The 16280-nt window shown below is 38.9% G+C and overlaps 3 protein-coding genes across 4 annotated transcripts; 1 reads left to right on the top strand and 2 right to left on the bottom strand.

Annotated features, from left to right (window-relative positions):
- Nucleotides 1-76: 76 nt before the first annotated feature.
- dusp22a (dual specificity phosphatase 22a) lies at nt 77-9928 on the bottom strand. Of its 2 annotated transcripts, XM_086071582.1 has the most exons (7): nt 9690-9928; nt 8618-8651; nt 8072-8154; nt 7626-7675; nt 2689-2763; nt 2335-2506; nt 77-848 (listed from the first exon to the last, which is right to left on the bottom strand). In XM_086071582.1, the coding sequence occupies exons 1-7, from the start codon at nt 9708-9710 to the stop codon at nt 657-659; spliced, it is 627 nt and encodes a 208-aa protein (XP_085927708.1). In that variant the 5' UTR covers nt 9711-9928; the 3' UTR covers nt 77-656. The 2 variants fall into 2 exon arrangements, with proteins under 2 accessions (XP_085927708.1, XP_085927707.1); XM_086071581.1 differs by lacking the exon at nt 9690-9928 and having other exon boundaries at nt 8618-8690.
- Nucleotides 9929-10362: 434 nt separating this feature from the next.
- Nucleotides 10363-13283, bottom strand: cox4i1 (cytochrome c oxidase subunit 4I1). The gene is made up of 5 exons (XM_086071803.1): nt 13173-13283; nt 12388-12464; nt 11013-11177; nt 10781-10912; nt 10363-10660 (listed from the first exon to the last, which is right to left on the bottom strand). The coding sequence occupies exons 2-5, from the start codon at nt 12461-12463 to the stop codon at nt 10524-10526; spliced, it is 510 nt and encodes a 169-aa protein (XP_085927929.1). The 5' UTR covers nt 12464; nt 13173-13283; the 3' UTR covers nt 10363-10523.
- Nucleotides 13265-16229, top strand: emc8 (ER membrane protein complex subunit 8). The gene is made up of 5 exons (XM_086071802.1): nt 13265-13795; nt 14242-14318; nt 14425-14494; nt 15235-15329; nt 15402-16229. The coding sequence occupies exons 1-5, from the start codon at nt 13583-13585 to the stop codon at nt 15559-15561; spliced, it is 615 nt and encodes a 204-aa protein (XP_085927928.1). The 5' UTR covers nt 13265-13582; the 3' UTR covers nt 15562-16229.
- Nucleotides 16230-16280: the final 51 nt, after the last annotated feature.

Below are 16280 nucleotides of genomic sequence, written 5' to 3'. Positions count from 1 at the left end.
ATTTCATTTAAAAATAATAAGAAGAATAAATTGTATTTGTAATGCACTTTAAATTTCACAAGAAATCTCAAAGTGCTATCAGTGATGGTGATTTATTACAAACAACACACACACAAAAAAGAAATGTGCAATTAAAACACTTGTACACTGTACCAATAAAAAGCACAAGCTAATCTCTAAACACTAAAATGATAAATCAGAGCTTCATTAAAAGTCAGGACGATTGTAGTGTTTGGACTTCCATGATCCTTCATTAAAACTGAACATTGTACTATCGACAAAGCCTTGCATGAAATACACTCCACTTTGTGTGTGTGTGTGTGTGTGGATAGACTAAATTACACAAAACCAGTAAAGCAGCACTCAACCAAAACAGGTCCATGTAACTGGAGGCAAATGCCAAATCTCTAAGGCTGCTGAGCATATTGCAACAAGTTGAGAGGATCACATGGAAGCACAGGTGATGTCATCATGGCTAAGGTGCTGAGGCTTTTAGAATAAGGCGTCTGAGCCCTGATGGGCTCAGTGAAGGAACCGAGGAGGTACTAGAAGTGAGGTACGCAGAGCCCGCATCGAAATCAACCCATTACCCGAGAGGTTAGCGTGAAGTATAAATTAAGTATTGTGTGGGGTGATTTGGTGCCGGGCTTGACGTTTCAGCTGCTGCCTTCAGGATGGGCCGAGGCGGGCGGAAGGGAGCACACGTCCACGTCCTGTTTTATCCAGCGCTGGTCTCCAGCTTGTCTCTGGTTCTCCTGTTGCTCCGTGTACTGGATCAGCAGGGCGCCCACCTGCTCCTGGTCCTTGAACGGACTGGCTTGGAAACTGGACTTCAGCCACGCTCGGTACTGTGGGTAGATTGATATAAATACAGTCATGTCCTGTGTAGTTCATTAGCCTAATAGTAAATTGAATTTGCTTAAGTTATTTTTTTCTTTTTTTTACCGTTTTTGGGTAACAAGAAAAAACACACAAAATCGCAACAAGATCAATGTCAATAATGAAAGTAATGCTGGAGTACACAAATTGTTTTCAAGATCTGTAATTTAGTGGTTGACGTGTTAACCTTGTATGACAGTTCAGAATTTCACTTCCTAAAACAATAAATCTCCATTACAAATCATCACAGGGCGATTGCCTTTATTGGATTTGAGTTGACAGCAAATTAACTTCTTCCACTTGTATGACAATTAACATTGTTAACACTTTTAATTAAAACGCTGCCTGTAGAGTGCATGAAGGTTTTACGATAGTGATGGTTTGACTGACTGATTTGTGCAATTTCAATTGTTTTTCTGTGGTACGATAGTTTCCAAATTGTAGTTTGTACTTTTGTGTTCAACCGTTACGACTCCATTACAGTGTACCGAAAGTAAAAAATGTGTCTAGTTCTTGATAGGAATTTAACTAGGGACAAAGGTTTGGATCAGACAATCTACAGTTGATTACAGCTTAAGCAACATAACATTTTTATGATACATGTAGCGGTCAACGTCATTTAGCCTGATAAAAGTACGAGCCATCTTATCTAATAGTTATCCTAAAATCCAGTGGAGTTTATTTTCAATGTAGGTAACATGCAATTTGAACCTTCCGCTAGTATCACAAAATGAAATAATAAATGACAAAGATGACGATATAAAAAAAATCTAACAGGAATGAGATCAATGCAAGAACTGCATCAGTGGGGTAATGAATATTTCACTTGTGTTTGTTATGGTTGTGGACTTGTGGCGTATAACTGATGTATTGTCAGCCACTGTAACATTGTGCACAGCCTGAGCATTAACTCTGCTCTTCGATTGCACATCAAATATTTAGAAAAATCATACATAAATAAACAGTTCTTCAATATTTTAATGCAAATACATTGAACTTAAAAGTTAAATATAACTGAACTGAAACGTACTTGGGAACTCAATCTTTTCACTACCGCTAGAGGGCGCCTGGATACCAGCACACTTTGAGAATATGGAGTCCAAAGAGTTTGTTTGACCGCTTTAACTGCGGATCGTCGCACACGGCGAGGCCGTTTCCCTTCTGATCCTCAAAATCAATGCATGCAAGACGCTGACAGTGATTCAAAACACGTGATGAGCAGTGCCGAGCTAATGCAATACCAGCAACCCCATCCGCCCCCGCCCACCTCTGTGGTTCCTGTTCTCCACAAATTGCAAATGTAACGGGCAGCTTTCTATCTAGAATTATCTTCGCGCACCTGCAGAAACCCTGTACTGATTTTGTCATCTTTATAACAGCGTCATTATTTGGATGTCATAAATAGTATCGCTGTACCTAAAGAAGCGGTCACTCTGACGACCTCCTTGTTTATACCTCTGAGACTTGCGTTGTCTGGTACTCCTGTAGCTGCTCCTGGAAGCCGCAGTTCGGGCCAACAAAAGAGCGAACGGCCTTGACTGCGCTGAGACACTCCTCGCAGCTGTAGTGGGTGACGGTCATCAGGTAGGCCACCACCATGGTAGTGCTACGTGACACACCTGCTAGGCTGCACAATAAACAATATTACAGACACTTGCAAGGTCACCTGGCGAGAGCTAAATCATAATTGTGTCCGTTTTGACTGATTTAACAATCTTTGTTACCGTGGCTGAAGAGCGCAGTAACGCAGAACCACAAAGTATCACGCTGACTCATTCAAAACTGAACATCATGTGACTGATCACCTACCAGTGAACAAGACACGATCCACCACTCAGGCGACATTCATGGATGAAGCGGATGCATTCTTTAAAATGTTGCGACCTGTGAAATAAATGGAATACACTTGAAATGTATACAATCGCAATCACAACAGGAAATCGAGTTGCAAACGTCAACTTTTACAGGCTACATTGTAGCACACTATATCCCTGAAAATGTGATCAAATGTGCACTTAACTCGATCAAAAATGTCATAAAACCCAAGAATGTAATTCCACCAATAATGTCACAAAAAATAATCTTGACTGATAATGCAATATGCATTATTATATCATACTAATCAGGTGGGCGGAGCTTAGGTTGATTAACTCTCTGCAGAGTTGGCTTAACACTAAATAAACCAACTCCGTCGAATAACTCAAAACACTGACCTTCATTTAAATAAAATGTATTGACCATTTGCACCGACGTCACGTGATCACGTGACTGCCCTATGACGGATGGCGGAAGGAAATTATTGTTGAATGGAAGTGGACGTGACCCGGAGCGACTTAGCGACTGCTATTTTACAAATTAAAAGTTATTATTTACTACTTCAACCGAAGTTCGCCTGTCAGTCGAAGTTGCACATTTAGTTGGGACTCACAGAGCGCGATATTTACTTAAACTGGAGATCGCTAGTTTGAAAACAGCCCTTTACCTTCTGTTTTGACCAAGTTAATCAAATCGCCGACTTTGCCGGAAAAAGTCAAATGCATGAACATTTATCTACTAATTACAACATTTATCTACTTTTCGAAAAATGATCGCTGCAAATCCGTGAATACTTTGTGGGCTGCCAGTCCTTTCTGTTGATTGCTGCTATCAATCGAAATATTTTGTCTTAGTTAGTAGGTATGCGATAAAAAGCAACATTTTATAAGATAATCGATTAGATAAAGGACTTTACGCTGTACGGGATTCAATGGTTACAATACAGGCAAGTGGCTCTTTTGCCGTCCAGCGTCCCGGAGAGGGCGTGCAAAATGTCAATAACAGACTTGGATTCTCAAAACACAAAATACTCTGCACTGAAATTAGCACATGTATAATATTATCTGCCAAATTATCAACTTTGAGGGGAAAAAAATGACCCACCTGAAAATTTAATAAAATGTCAATATAATAACAGTCAGGATTTTTTTTACATTATTGGCCTTTATTACATTTTTGACCGAGCTAAGTGCAAATCTGACTACATTTGGTGTAGAAAGTGTGACATAAGCTCATTCCATTTACCATTTAAAATATTGTATAGCTAAAAATAGATGCCATATTAAAGGAATTGAGAAATGGCATCTTGAATTTGAAACTACATGGATGATGACCTGACTTTGTGTCTGTGGGTTGCAGAGGTTTGATACGCTACTGGACAAATACACAGATGACTCCTAATAATGGAGATGTTCGTCATCATAAATGGCTGGGTCCAGAAATGCGGCTCCAACGGAGACCGCATGGTAAACCAGAGCGCAGACAACAGATAAGGAAAGTAAGTGTCCTTTGTCCTGTTCTATGTGTGAAGAAGAAGAAAAACAACACCGGGTCTTTGGCATAAGAATGAAGCAAAGTCTCCGGCAATACGGGAAAATAGTCGAGGTATCAAATGACACACAGACACATGTCATGCATGACAATCCACCTTGCAGACAGTTGGGAAACACTGATAGCGTTTCACATAATCAAGAAGCAGAAGGCTGATATAGCAGACTCCCGGGACCAGCTGCTGGTTACTCAACAGCAGACACAAAGTAACAGTCGCCGGCTAAAATAGACTCACTCCAGCAACACTTCTTCCTCAGACCAAAAGTCCACTTGACAATTTGTCCCCTCAGCACTTTGTTCTGTCTTCCCAGCACTGAGGGTTTCCGCTCATCTTGTTCAATATGCAGAAATTCACCTTGTGAAAGAGTATTTAGGTTTAGAAGAGCTGAATCTGGTCAAAAGCACCGCAACGCTTTTGCTCTCACGATACTGCAGTCACGTCATATTCGGTATTATTCTTTGTACTGTACAATGAGAATTGTTACATTTGAATTCCATTTGAAAACACAAATGGTAAAATGTCACAATTTTCCGTCGGATTCAAACGCTGATTCCTAGAACAAGCCTCAAACGAGCGTCAATGCCTTTTTTGGGGGTTGTTTGAGAAAACTTTATTGGTACATTTTCAGACTTCCAAAGCCCTTTTTGAAAATCAACATTTGTATTTGCATGATGGCCTTACATTATTAATGGAACAAAAGATTGGACATACACGTTTTTGTTTTTGTTTTCTTTCCATGGGGCCAACACAATGTGTTAACAACAGTCTGAAGAAAATAATTCCCAGAAAAAACAACATTAGATCAGTCAAAATGAGGAAAAGTGGAAGTGACTGATAGCGAAAGTGAGGTTACTTGTGAATATCACATTTCATTAAAAAGAAAACAACAAACAAACAAAAACAAATCGGCTTATCTTTCATATGGACGTTATATGAATAACTATCATTACTTTCTACTATTGCCCTCGAGTCAGCCTGTTGCGTCCATTTTGATTTACCGGTAACCAAATATGGCTCCATTCCCTATTTAGGGGGCGACACATAATCACATTGGTGTCAATATAAATTAAATATGGAGAGAAAAAAGGAACTGAAATGACATTTACAGAGGTAAGAGCTGGACTCAGCCCCAATCAGCTCCATGTGCCACCTCAACTAGCCGAACGACAGATAAGACCTGATGCAATGGGAGGGGCCCCGTTTCTGGTGGCGAGCGCGGTGGGGCGGCAGTTGGCCTGGCTACTCGCATCAGTCAAAATGGAGATTGTGACAGATCATTAAAGCGCTGGGTGGTCAGAGGCAACAGCCAGATGTCACAGAGGTTTCCTTCCTCTGCTGCCTGAGGGAAGGCGCCTGATTGCAACATTGGAGGTCAAACCTCTCCGGGCCTTTTGGCAACATCCAGCCAGGCAACAAAATCTTTCTTTCTTACCTACTTACAGTCACTCTCGGAAGTAAAAGTTTCATTACCTTTCCCGAAATGGAAATAGCTGCAGAGATCACATTAAAACTAACACCAACATATTTCTATACTGCTTTGGGCGGATGTGGATGTTTTAGAACGCCTCGTTGTAGGCTGTGAGTGCACGCACTATGGCACATTATGGTAGGGATTCTGCACTGGTGTGGCTGCTTTAGAAATGATAATGGATTACAAACCCAAACGGGCTCCGAGGTCGCCAGACTCGGATCAATCAGTGGAGCCCAGAGTGCTACGCAAACATGGTGAAGCAGCATTTAGCAGTTATGCTGCATGCCGATTGAATAAGCTGCCAAAAAAAGGTCAAGTCAGCCCCAAGTGTTTCCCTAATGCCTATGATAAAGACTTTTTGAAACATTTTTAAAATCATGTTTTCTAAAATGTTGCTCTTATGCCATAGGGCAGGGGTGCTCAAGTTCGGTCCTCGAGAGCCCCTATCCAGTCTGTTTTCCATGTTTCTCTCCACGAACACACCTGATTCATGATCAGGATCGTTATCAGGCTTCTGCAAAGCTTGTTTATTAGCTGATCATTAGATTCAGCTGTGCTGCAGGAGGGAAACATGGAAAACAGGCTGGATAGGAGCTCTCGAGGACCCAACTTGGAGCACCCCTGCCAAAGGGTCTTTTAGTAATTTTAGTAAGCTACTTTTGATTTTGTTACTTTGTTTTTAAATGTCTATCTCTTGTTTGTAAATGCTTTTAAATGTACTTTTAACAGAGCTGCCAAACTATGGAAATTCACTTCCAGAACAACTTGTCTGAATTTCCATTTTTTAGAACCTTTAGTCAAGAATATTATACATGTATATTATATCTGTCACACTAAATTACAATTACAATAAATTTAATAAATTACAAAATAAAATAAAAATAAACAATTAAAATTAATTAAAAACATGAATTACATTAATGGCAATGACTGTATACTTACCTCACAAAGCAACATAATTGCACAAATTAATATTAATATTTAAAAAAAATAAAACAATAAAACAATATATCTACTTAGTAGTGGGATTTGGAAGCTCATTTTATAAAAAAAATTGTAATCAATTAAATGAGGCATTAAAACTCTTCTCCCTGGTATGTCAAATTCAGAAGACATTTTCATTTTACATTAGATTACTTGAATATAAATGCAAGCACGCTGGGAAACAAAGCTAGAATTATCGCATAAAGGTTTGGTTTAGTTTTTTTTGTTTTCACTTAATTTAAAATTTGTTGAGGTTTTTTTTAGTCTTTGCTCCTATAATTATAATTCATCTTTGCTGCATTCTTGGTGATCATTCTATACGTTTTAAATAATGAGTCCACCACCGAACACAGTGCAGGTACAATGAAACCCTGCCTCACAAGCTGGCAAGTAGGTGTCCACCCGGGGTCATAAAACATGAGGCAGCTTTTTCTGTACAGTCTACTGCGATCAAACATGTGATCATCACTTTCGGAAGGTGTTCAGGACCAGTGCCGTGTGATCGGGCCAACATGGGTCAAGCTCGAGTTGCATGAACAGAAGCTATGAGGAGATGAATATAAACACTGTGACTCATGGGACCACTGCAAGGGGCGGAGGGGCCAGCTCATAATGCTTTCAACACAAAACGAGATGACAAATGGAATTACCCCATCGAGCGCTTTCTGCAACATTCATATAGAAATAGAAAAAAAATGTACTGTAGTGAATTACATTAGTCTTTTTTTCCCGCCCACCCTCACACAGCTCATCGGATTTGGCGAACTAATAGAACAATTTGTTGATAAAAAAAATAAAATAATAATAATAAAAAAATAAAATAAGCCTCTTTGCCTGATTCATCCAGATTTCTAATCTAAGGGTAACTTTAAAAGGGGGGGAAATGTGAGAAAGTACAGGGTTGTGTGTGTGTTTCATACTCACAGATTCTGGCTGGAGGAATCGGCTGCGTGAATACAAAGGTAGGTCTTGTCCTGCAAATCATAATCATGAAAAACTAACAATTAGTTAGAGCAATTAATGTGACACCCAGAACTAATTCCAGTAAAACAAGTATTGTACAGCATGTTGTTGTTTTGAATGTGTGTTCCTAATAATGTGACATCAGTTCTTGTCAGGGTCCAACATAACAATAACAATGCAATGCGTCTAAAAAATGGTCTGACTCAAAAAAAAAAAAACAATCCTCATACAATAATTTATTTGCTGTGCAAATACACAACTAACTACTATCGGGACACACTTGCATCAACTACAGCTCATCACTTCCCTCTGCTGGCTAATAAGGCACATCAAATTGTCATCACATTAGAAGACAGGACATGGATGTACAGGTATTTGGAAGTTGGCACCATTCCCATTGCACCAACCTCAAATACTGGTCTGGCATTGTTGTACACAGAGAGGATGTGGGTGATGCCATTCTGCGACAGGCTTTGTCGGTTTTCGGCATCTGGGTGAAGGACAGAGAGGGGGAAGACCTCAGTTAGTGTCAATGAATTTGAAAGCTGCGAGTGGCCAAATGTGAGATGCAGTTAAGCCACTTGCTTGCGCTCACATCATATGCACTGTGGCTAAAGTCGGGCACATACCGTAATGACATGTTTAAAGCAGATCATGCTTATTAAGTAACAAGACCTACATTCAATGAAAACTATTCATGTTGTACATAAGGAATAACTAGATAATGTTTTCCCCTCTCATGCAAAGAAGTAAATATAAAATCCCTCAGAAGGAACAAATGAAGGCCACTATATGGCTCTGCTTCATCTTGCTGCTTCTTTTGTTTTGAGCAGAGATTAGCTTTAATGGATAGCACCGTCAAAACATTCTACTTTACATAACATTTTATCTAAAATTTCTGAATAACTTGTGCAATGGACAAAGAAATGAAGTGACAAGCATGTCTTCCTTACCTCTTATATTCCCAAGGTAAAGGCCGTCAACAACCTGTGAAGCACAAGTCACAGACATGTTGTATTCTTCTTAGTTTCTACATGACAGACAGGCTTTACAAGGTTCTCCGAAAAAGGAACAAATGTCCCGAGCTGAGGCTGATTGGATTTGAGGCTTAAAGCTTAAGAACTGAGCATGGGAAATGCAACGTTCCCCCCCAGGGACATACAAGGCTTGAAGCACTGGAGCGACGAGCATCATTCCAAAGAAGTGATGAGAGGCAAAGAGTGGACAGTGTCCAACTTTTGACTGTAAAACAGTGGTTCTTGATCTTTTTACACTAAGTACTACACCACATTCAAAAATACCAACATTAAACTACAGTACATTAACACTACCCTTAAACACAGCAACATAAAATACTATTTTTAAAAAATGACTACATTAAAAATGACCAAATATTTTTTGGGGAAAACACAAATTAATAGAATTGAACCGTATTTAATAAATGTACATAACAGTACTGTATCAAATTAAATGTTAACACAAACTATGTCAGCAGGTTCACATGCTAAGCCAAAGTAAATAAATGTTAAACTGATTTGATCCCCATTTGAGTCATCATTCAAGGGTCATAGGTCAGATGAACACCAACGCATGTGGCCTCCATGTCTTGCTGAATCAGGCCAGAATTGAGTGAAACCGAAATTCATTTCAGTTGCTTAAAAATACCTAACATATTGGAATGGTTTCTTGTATGAAATTGCTATTATATCAATTAAAAAGGGCAAATCTGATTACCGTACACTGTGATTTTGCTGAATTTCCTGTATCGATGAGTTTAACTATGAGACTAATAGCACTTCTTTTCCCCTACAATTAAATGTTGAATGAAAAGGTAAGCACGCGTATTTTCTATTGTGTTAATGGTATACGTAAGCGCGAAGATTTATCACATTACAGTACAATACATGTGCTCCTGCAAGTCAATATCCAGCTCAAACGTAGACTGTCACGATATCCGCATGGAATTGAAGACAATTTTAACACTACGCCCACAACACCTCACCATACAACACGCATTTAACCTACCTTATTCATTCCATTGCCCATGGTGGTTTAGTCGTTCTATGTTTATCTGAAAGCGGCACGGTTTATTAACACGTACTGTCTGCAAAAACAAGGCTGGGCGAAACTTTGGATTCTTAAATTACATATATTTAGGTGTAAACGAAGTACATTAAAGAATCTAAAAAAAAGAAATATAGGCTTGCAGTCCTCTCTTACAGTTCCAACATGAATTGCCGTCTTCCGGATTGTTTTGACGTGAACCAACTAGTCCATCCGGTAAGTGACGTCATAGCTAAGGACACTACGACAGCTGTACAAGCTTAAAAAAATAGAGCGTTTATTGAGTTAATCGCTGCATTAAAACCGTTTTGTATGTATTATTTTTTTATGGTTTACGCTTTCCACGTTTAATCACTACTGACTGGTTGTCAATGCGTGGAATAAGCATAATATAGCATAACATGCTAGACTGTACTCTTAATTCCAAGTGGTCATGAACGTATCACTATCAGCGAGGCCTTTGGAACATTTTGTGGACCATGGTAAGAGTCCAGTTTTCGTGAACGCATTTTTTTGGGCAGCATATAGCACGTGGCACACACCACAGCAAAATGTGTAATGAGAGCTTTTTAAGATTCGATGTATTCAAAATCAGTTCTCAATTTTTTCTCAGACATTTTCAGACAACGTGGAGTGACATTTTTATATTCATTTTATTTCTGTACTACACAATGAACGTTCCACAACGATCACACTGACGTAAAATGGATGGCTGATCAATACAGTAATGCAGGCATTATTGAATCTTTCCAATGGTCTGCTTTTATTTTCAAACGTGTGACATGGTCCGCTTGTTTACTTCTTCCACTCCTTTTTTTCGTAGTCCCACATTGACGCCAAGCCTTGCACAGGGTTTGATCTCATGTCCAGCAGCTTCTGCAACTCTTTCTCCTTGTACTCACGCTGAAATGTGTGAGGAACTGGTCCAAACACTGGAAAGACCCAAGAAGCAACTTCTAAATAACAGTGTAATTTAATGTGGCTTTTTTTTTTTTCATGTAATCTGAAAAATAAAATATTTAATTTCTAGTGAACAAGTTTACCAAACTTACCAAACTTCCTCTGCCAGGCCACAACAAAACCAGTGAAGCCAATAAAGATAAAAATCCCACCAATCACAGTCTTCCACTCAGATGATTTCTGATTCATCTCAGCAAAGCTCTGCTTGAAGCTGATGCGATACACTGAAGGCGAAGGATTGAATGAAAAGTTAATATTGCATTAACACATTATTTATTTGCCTTCATGTCTGTCAGGTCAAGAAATTGTAAAGCAAAACCTTACATGCTAACTTCTCTTCATTAGAGAGTGCAGCCCATGAGCCTTTCTCCTTCTCTTTCAGCGACTCCTGCTCTGTACTGAGATTCTGCACAAAGCCGACATCGGGAAGAGGGTTCTCCCGACTGTCGTAGTAGGAAGGGAGACTGTAGCTCTCCACTTTAGCGACACCTGCCAGGAGCAACAGACTCATTAAGATGATGGCGTTTTCATAAATGTACGGTTTAAAAAAAACAAAACCGCCTTAATGTTGGTTCATGCCTGAAATATTAATTTCCATCTGATCAAGATCCTCAAGGTGTGAGTACCAAGTGTCCAAAAGGGATTCGGAAATGTATTAATTCATCTTCTTTTTTTTTTTAAACAAACAAAACTGAAACCTAATGGAAAATCATTTTTTGATCATTATTTTCTGAATAAAAGCAACCAAACTTAATTTGGAGCCAAACACATTTCATTGGAAAGCAACAATAAAATTAATAAACAGGGCGTTGCTGTTTTTACTATACAGCAGGGCTCACCAACCATTTTAAAACACAGCTACTTGTGAACTGATTCTAAGGCCTGCTGGAAACGTCTGAAATAAATTTTCTCAAATTAACTATTCATATTCATCTATTTGACAACTTCGATCATGTTATGATTCCTCACAATCACTCTAAACAATGATACAATGGTTTTTACTTACCGTATATGAGAAATTTAATTTCAATGGTGAGCTATTTTTGGAAAAGGAGACTCTTAGTCAGCCTTTATCCGTGACCTTAGCTGTACAGTTTGCTATACCATATAACAATTGCTGCCAATCTCTCCATTGCTTAATTTCCCATTAACATTGTGAAATAAACCCCATATAAAAAATTCCTGTCCATATTTTACTAACTTATGTTCCCCCCTTGCCAGTGCTTCTGCTACTTTTCCCCAATAATAAAAAAAGAAGATTTTTATTTTATTTTGGTTAATAACTTAATATTTAACAGGCTTTCAGTCTCTTTGCCAAAGTTGACATCTATTTTGACTAGCGATATTTTCCCCCAAGTGTACATAAAAAAAGTGATTACGGCACAGTGCTTATTGATATTTGATCCAAAACAGTATAGGTCACAGAGATCATCTCCAAATATATCACTAGCCTAATACCAAACTGCCTACCACGTTAAAAGTTCTTGTCACAATACCAATTATTAATAACAACATGTTTGCTAAAATTATAGTTGTTTTCATTGTGAAGAATCTCAATCATCCAGTTTATGGTAATCGGCAAAGGTTGAACAAAACAATTGGACTCTTGCTGGTTGTATTTGTCACTTTTCTTGTGTCCTGAAAACGTTCAAAATGTACTTTGACATCTATGTTATTGGCTAACAAATGTGATAATCACCATGACTGCCGCGTAAGCATACAGATGTGGAAATGGCACGTTTGCCAATAAGATTCAGGGCTCTGGTTGCCAGCATTCTGTGGAATACAAACAAAAATGTACATTATTATACAAAATGACACTGTTCATATGCACGTTTCTAGGGAAGTTGGTGGCAAAGTGTGTGTAAAGGACAGATACTTAAAAGCCACCACATTGCAAAGCACTAACTTGGTTTACACTTGCAAGAAAACAACTCAATGCAGCGAGATGTGGTTGCAATTCCCCCCCAAAAGTAAGTACAATACAAACTAAAAAAAAATTTTTTTCAACATGTACGCACAATTTTGGGTTATAGTTAAAATAATCAAAGGTTGATTTTTAGCATTGGGTTTGTCGCCGTGATGCCTGCTAACGTTAGCAATAGTAGCCCACGCAAGGTCAAAGCGACCCGGCATCATTCAATAACATTTGTCTGGCTATTGATGGTGTTTTGCAACGCAATGTGTGATTCGAAACCCGATTCGCTCGTGGAAATCATGTTCCCATGAGGCAGTGGAAAGACAAGGAAACAAACACCGAATGTCATGTCGTTGAATGTATTAGCTGCTACATGCTAACAGCTTCAGCTAGCTTCGATGGGCTTTGACAAAGTCACCCGTGTGCTGTTGCCGAATGCGGACTAAAGTGGCGACAGCAGTAAGGGTAGTGCGTAGACTTTGAAAATGAATATTGATTACGCTAAACGTCTAGAAATGTGAATTGGAATCGATGAAAATTAAGAAAGATGTTGTTAAGACGCTTACTGTATTTTGCTTGCTGTCGTCCACAGCTACTCTCCAAGGAAGTGCGGTCGACCGGAAGTACTTACTTGGTCATGAAATAATCTGCCATTTACGACAAATAATTTCATTTTACTGTACAACATTCCGGTGTACGGCCGCACCGGTTCTGAATCACTAATGTGCTCCGAGGAAGTACGATTGTAAGTTTTCGCTTAGCTCATCTGACTATCTCGTTTTAGACTCAACAATTTCAGATGATATACGGCATCTGTTTGTTGTGGCGAGATTTAAATAATACTCTTACTCGTTTGGGAACTTAACCACATGCTGTGCTACTGTTCTACTGGTGTGATATGCGATACAATTAGCTAACTTGTCAGAAGTATTTTTACGTCGTGTGGCACGAGACTCTGTCCAATTCCTTCACGATCATGCCTATTCAGCTGACAAGTCAAGCTTACTGTAAAATGCTCCTGCACACCGCCAAGTATCCGCACAGCGCCGTCAACGGGTTGCTGGTTGCAGAAAAAGCCAAGGAGAGAAAGAAAGACAGTCACCACGATCCCGTCTTGTGTGTGGACTGCGTGCCGCTCTTCCACGGCACTCTGGCTCTTGCTCCCATGCTAGAAGTTGCTTTAACACTGGTGAGTTCGTTTTTTTGTCACTATTACACCCACTTACATGTCTATTTGAGCTCTAATACAGAAGTGCAGAAACTATTTATAAAAAAATAAAATAAAATAAAACAAAAAACACAGGACTTAATGATTGCATGCAAAAGTTAGATTTAAAAAGTTGAAATAAATGTTTGTAAACATTTCATAATGATTCACTCTTGACACCGATGTTCCAAAATCATATACAGTTATACGCACACTTTTTTGTGTGGAAACAATTCAAATTTAATTGCTGGAGTGAATTGCGGTTAACTTTGCCAGAAAGTGACAATGTGTAACATTGGAGTCTTAATGCTTTAAATGCAAGTCCTTAATGAAATTCTGTATAATGGATGGATGGCTATTTTACATAAGTGGTAGCTGTTTTACTCTGTCCTTGTGAATTGACCCCTGAATGCCTGTTTTCTTCTCAGATTGACACTTGGTGTAAAGAAAACAATTATGTCATCGCCGGATACTATCAAGCTAATGAACGCACAAAGGATTCAAGGTAATGAGAACTTCCCTGATTTTTTTGTTTTTTTCCCCATTTCATCCAATAACCAGTTGACACGCATGTAAAGTACGTTTCTAGTTTGTCATTCTCTCTTTTGCAGACCCAACCAAGTTGCAGAAAAAGTGGCTGCAAGGGTTTCTGAATGCTTCAGTGAAGCTGCAATTGTTATGGTAAAAATATCATTTTGACTTCATTTTCCTTACTGTGCCACCCCCTTACGTAACAATACTGTATATTAGACACTTGTTGGCCTCCATTTGTTGTTCCATAGCATCTCCTGTTACAACTACACATTATTTGCTTTATCCCACAGTATTATCATAACGTCAGATTTCCAGAGCACCACAACTTTCGTTGCATTCAAGACACGTCGTGGTGTCCCTGTGCTCAACAACAACAACAAATCATTCCGCATCCTGTTTTTCTTTAAAATGGCTGTTCTCGTCGCCAAACTTTCTCTTAACATCAGGTTTTGAAAAATACATGACTGGGACTGGGTAACAGGATATCTTTTCCTTCCACTTGGTGTCATTTCAGAATTACATTTTGCCAAAAGCTATCATGAGCATGAGCAATGGTAGCCCATAAGCAATAAAAATTCAACACAAATACAAAACACTGTCTAATATAATGTCAAACCTGGCCTCCAGTTTGAGAACCCTGTCCTGTCTTAAATCAAAAGTTTCTAAAGTCTGACAAAATGTTAACGCACACTAAAGTAGGATTTTTGGATTCTAAATGGTTTCAAATCTCAAAATAATTTTTTGTTAAACATTTGAGGTCACATTAATGGTGGATTTAAAAAAAATGGTTTAATCGAGCTGTATTTTTCATATCACATCAAGATGGCATTTGAACAGGGGTGTGTAGACTTTTCCCATCCACTGCATCGTTTTGTGTTTGTTCTCAGGTGGACAGCAGCAGATTAAAAATGAGCTGCCGCGAGCCCATTGTGCTAATTTATGATCATCACGAAAATAAATGGAAAAGCAGGGATGTCAATATGTAAGTATCTCTCATACGTCAAATAAAATGCTGGTTCAAAGGATAGCTTGACCTGTTTGCCCACATTTCCAGCGACTCCTTCGAGGACTGGAGCGAAGCACAGAAGATCACGTCTGCTCTTCTAGAAGGAAGGTCCTACGAGAACTTGATCGACTTTGACAATCACCTGGACGACCTCAGGAACGACTGGACCAACCCGGTGATTAACAAGTCTGTCCTGGACCTGTGTTAAGACCCGTCAGCCGTGCAATCTTAAAAAGCGCATGGAGATGGCTGCCATTTCTACTCGTGGCACAGGAGCACACGATGCTCAACACTGCCCCGGTTCCACTTGAAGTTCTGGTGCTGTCCAGAATATGTGGAACACCGACAAGCGATCTCAAGGGCAAGCACCTGATGTGCACTTTGAGCAGGCATTGCAGACATAATGTGGCTCAATGCATTAAAAAAAAAGAGAATGCTGTCTTTATTGCTAGTTCTAAAGAAATAAATTAAACTTAGAAAATATTTGATTGATTTAGTTCTTCACATGTAAATGAAGTAGCCATACTGAGCTAAAATCCCTACTACAGTGGTGCCTTGAGATACAAATTTGATTTGCTTCATTCATGATGTAAAATACTTCAACTTTTCCCATTGAAATGAATGGGATTGCTATCCGTTCCAGACATTAAAAACAAAACACGAATAGCAATCTAATAATGACTGAATTTAAAAAATTGTAAAGAATTCAACTGATTTTTTTTTGGCACATATTTTGTTTCAATCCAATGGACATCGTGCTTCTGCGCGTTTTGGCCACATGGGGGCAGTATAATATAAAGACACAAGTTTCACAACTGACTCGGTAAACTGAAGTAATAGTCTTTTTTTGCATAGTATAAAGAACATATGAGCGAATATTGTTTGTCTGTGTTTGTTGCTCCATTTGTATTCAAATATCTGTTGCCT

The sequence above is a fragment of the Leptonotus elevatus genome, chromosome 3 (assembly GCF_054856555.1).
Source record: "Leptonotus elevatus isolate MCC_2025b chromosome 3, RoL_Lele_1.0, whole genome shotgun sequence".
NCBI lineage: Eukaryota > Metazoa > Chordata > Actinopteri > Syngnathiformes > Syngnathidae > Leptonotus > Leptonotus elevatus.
The sequence above is the reverse complement of the archived record's forward strand: the minus strand, read 5'-3'. Positions and strand labels throughout refer to the sequence as shown.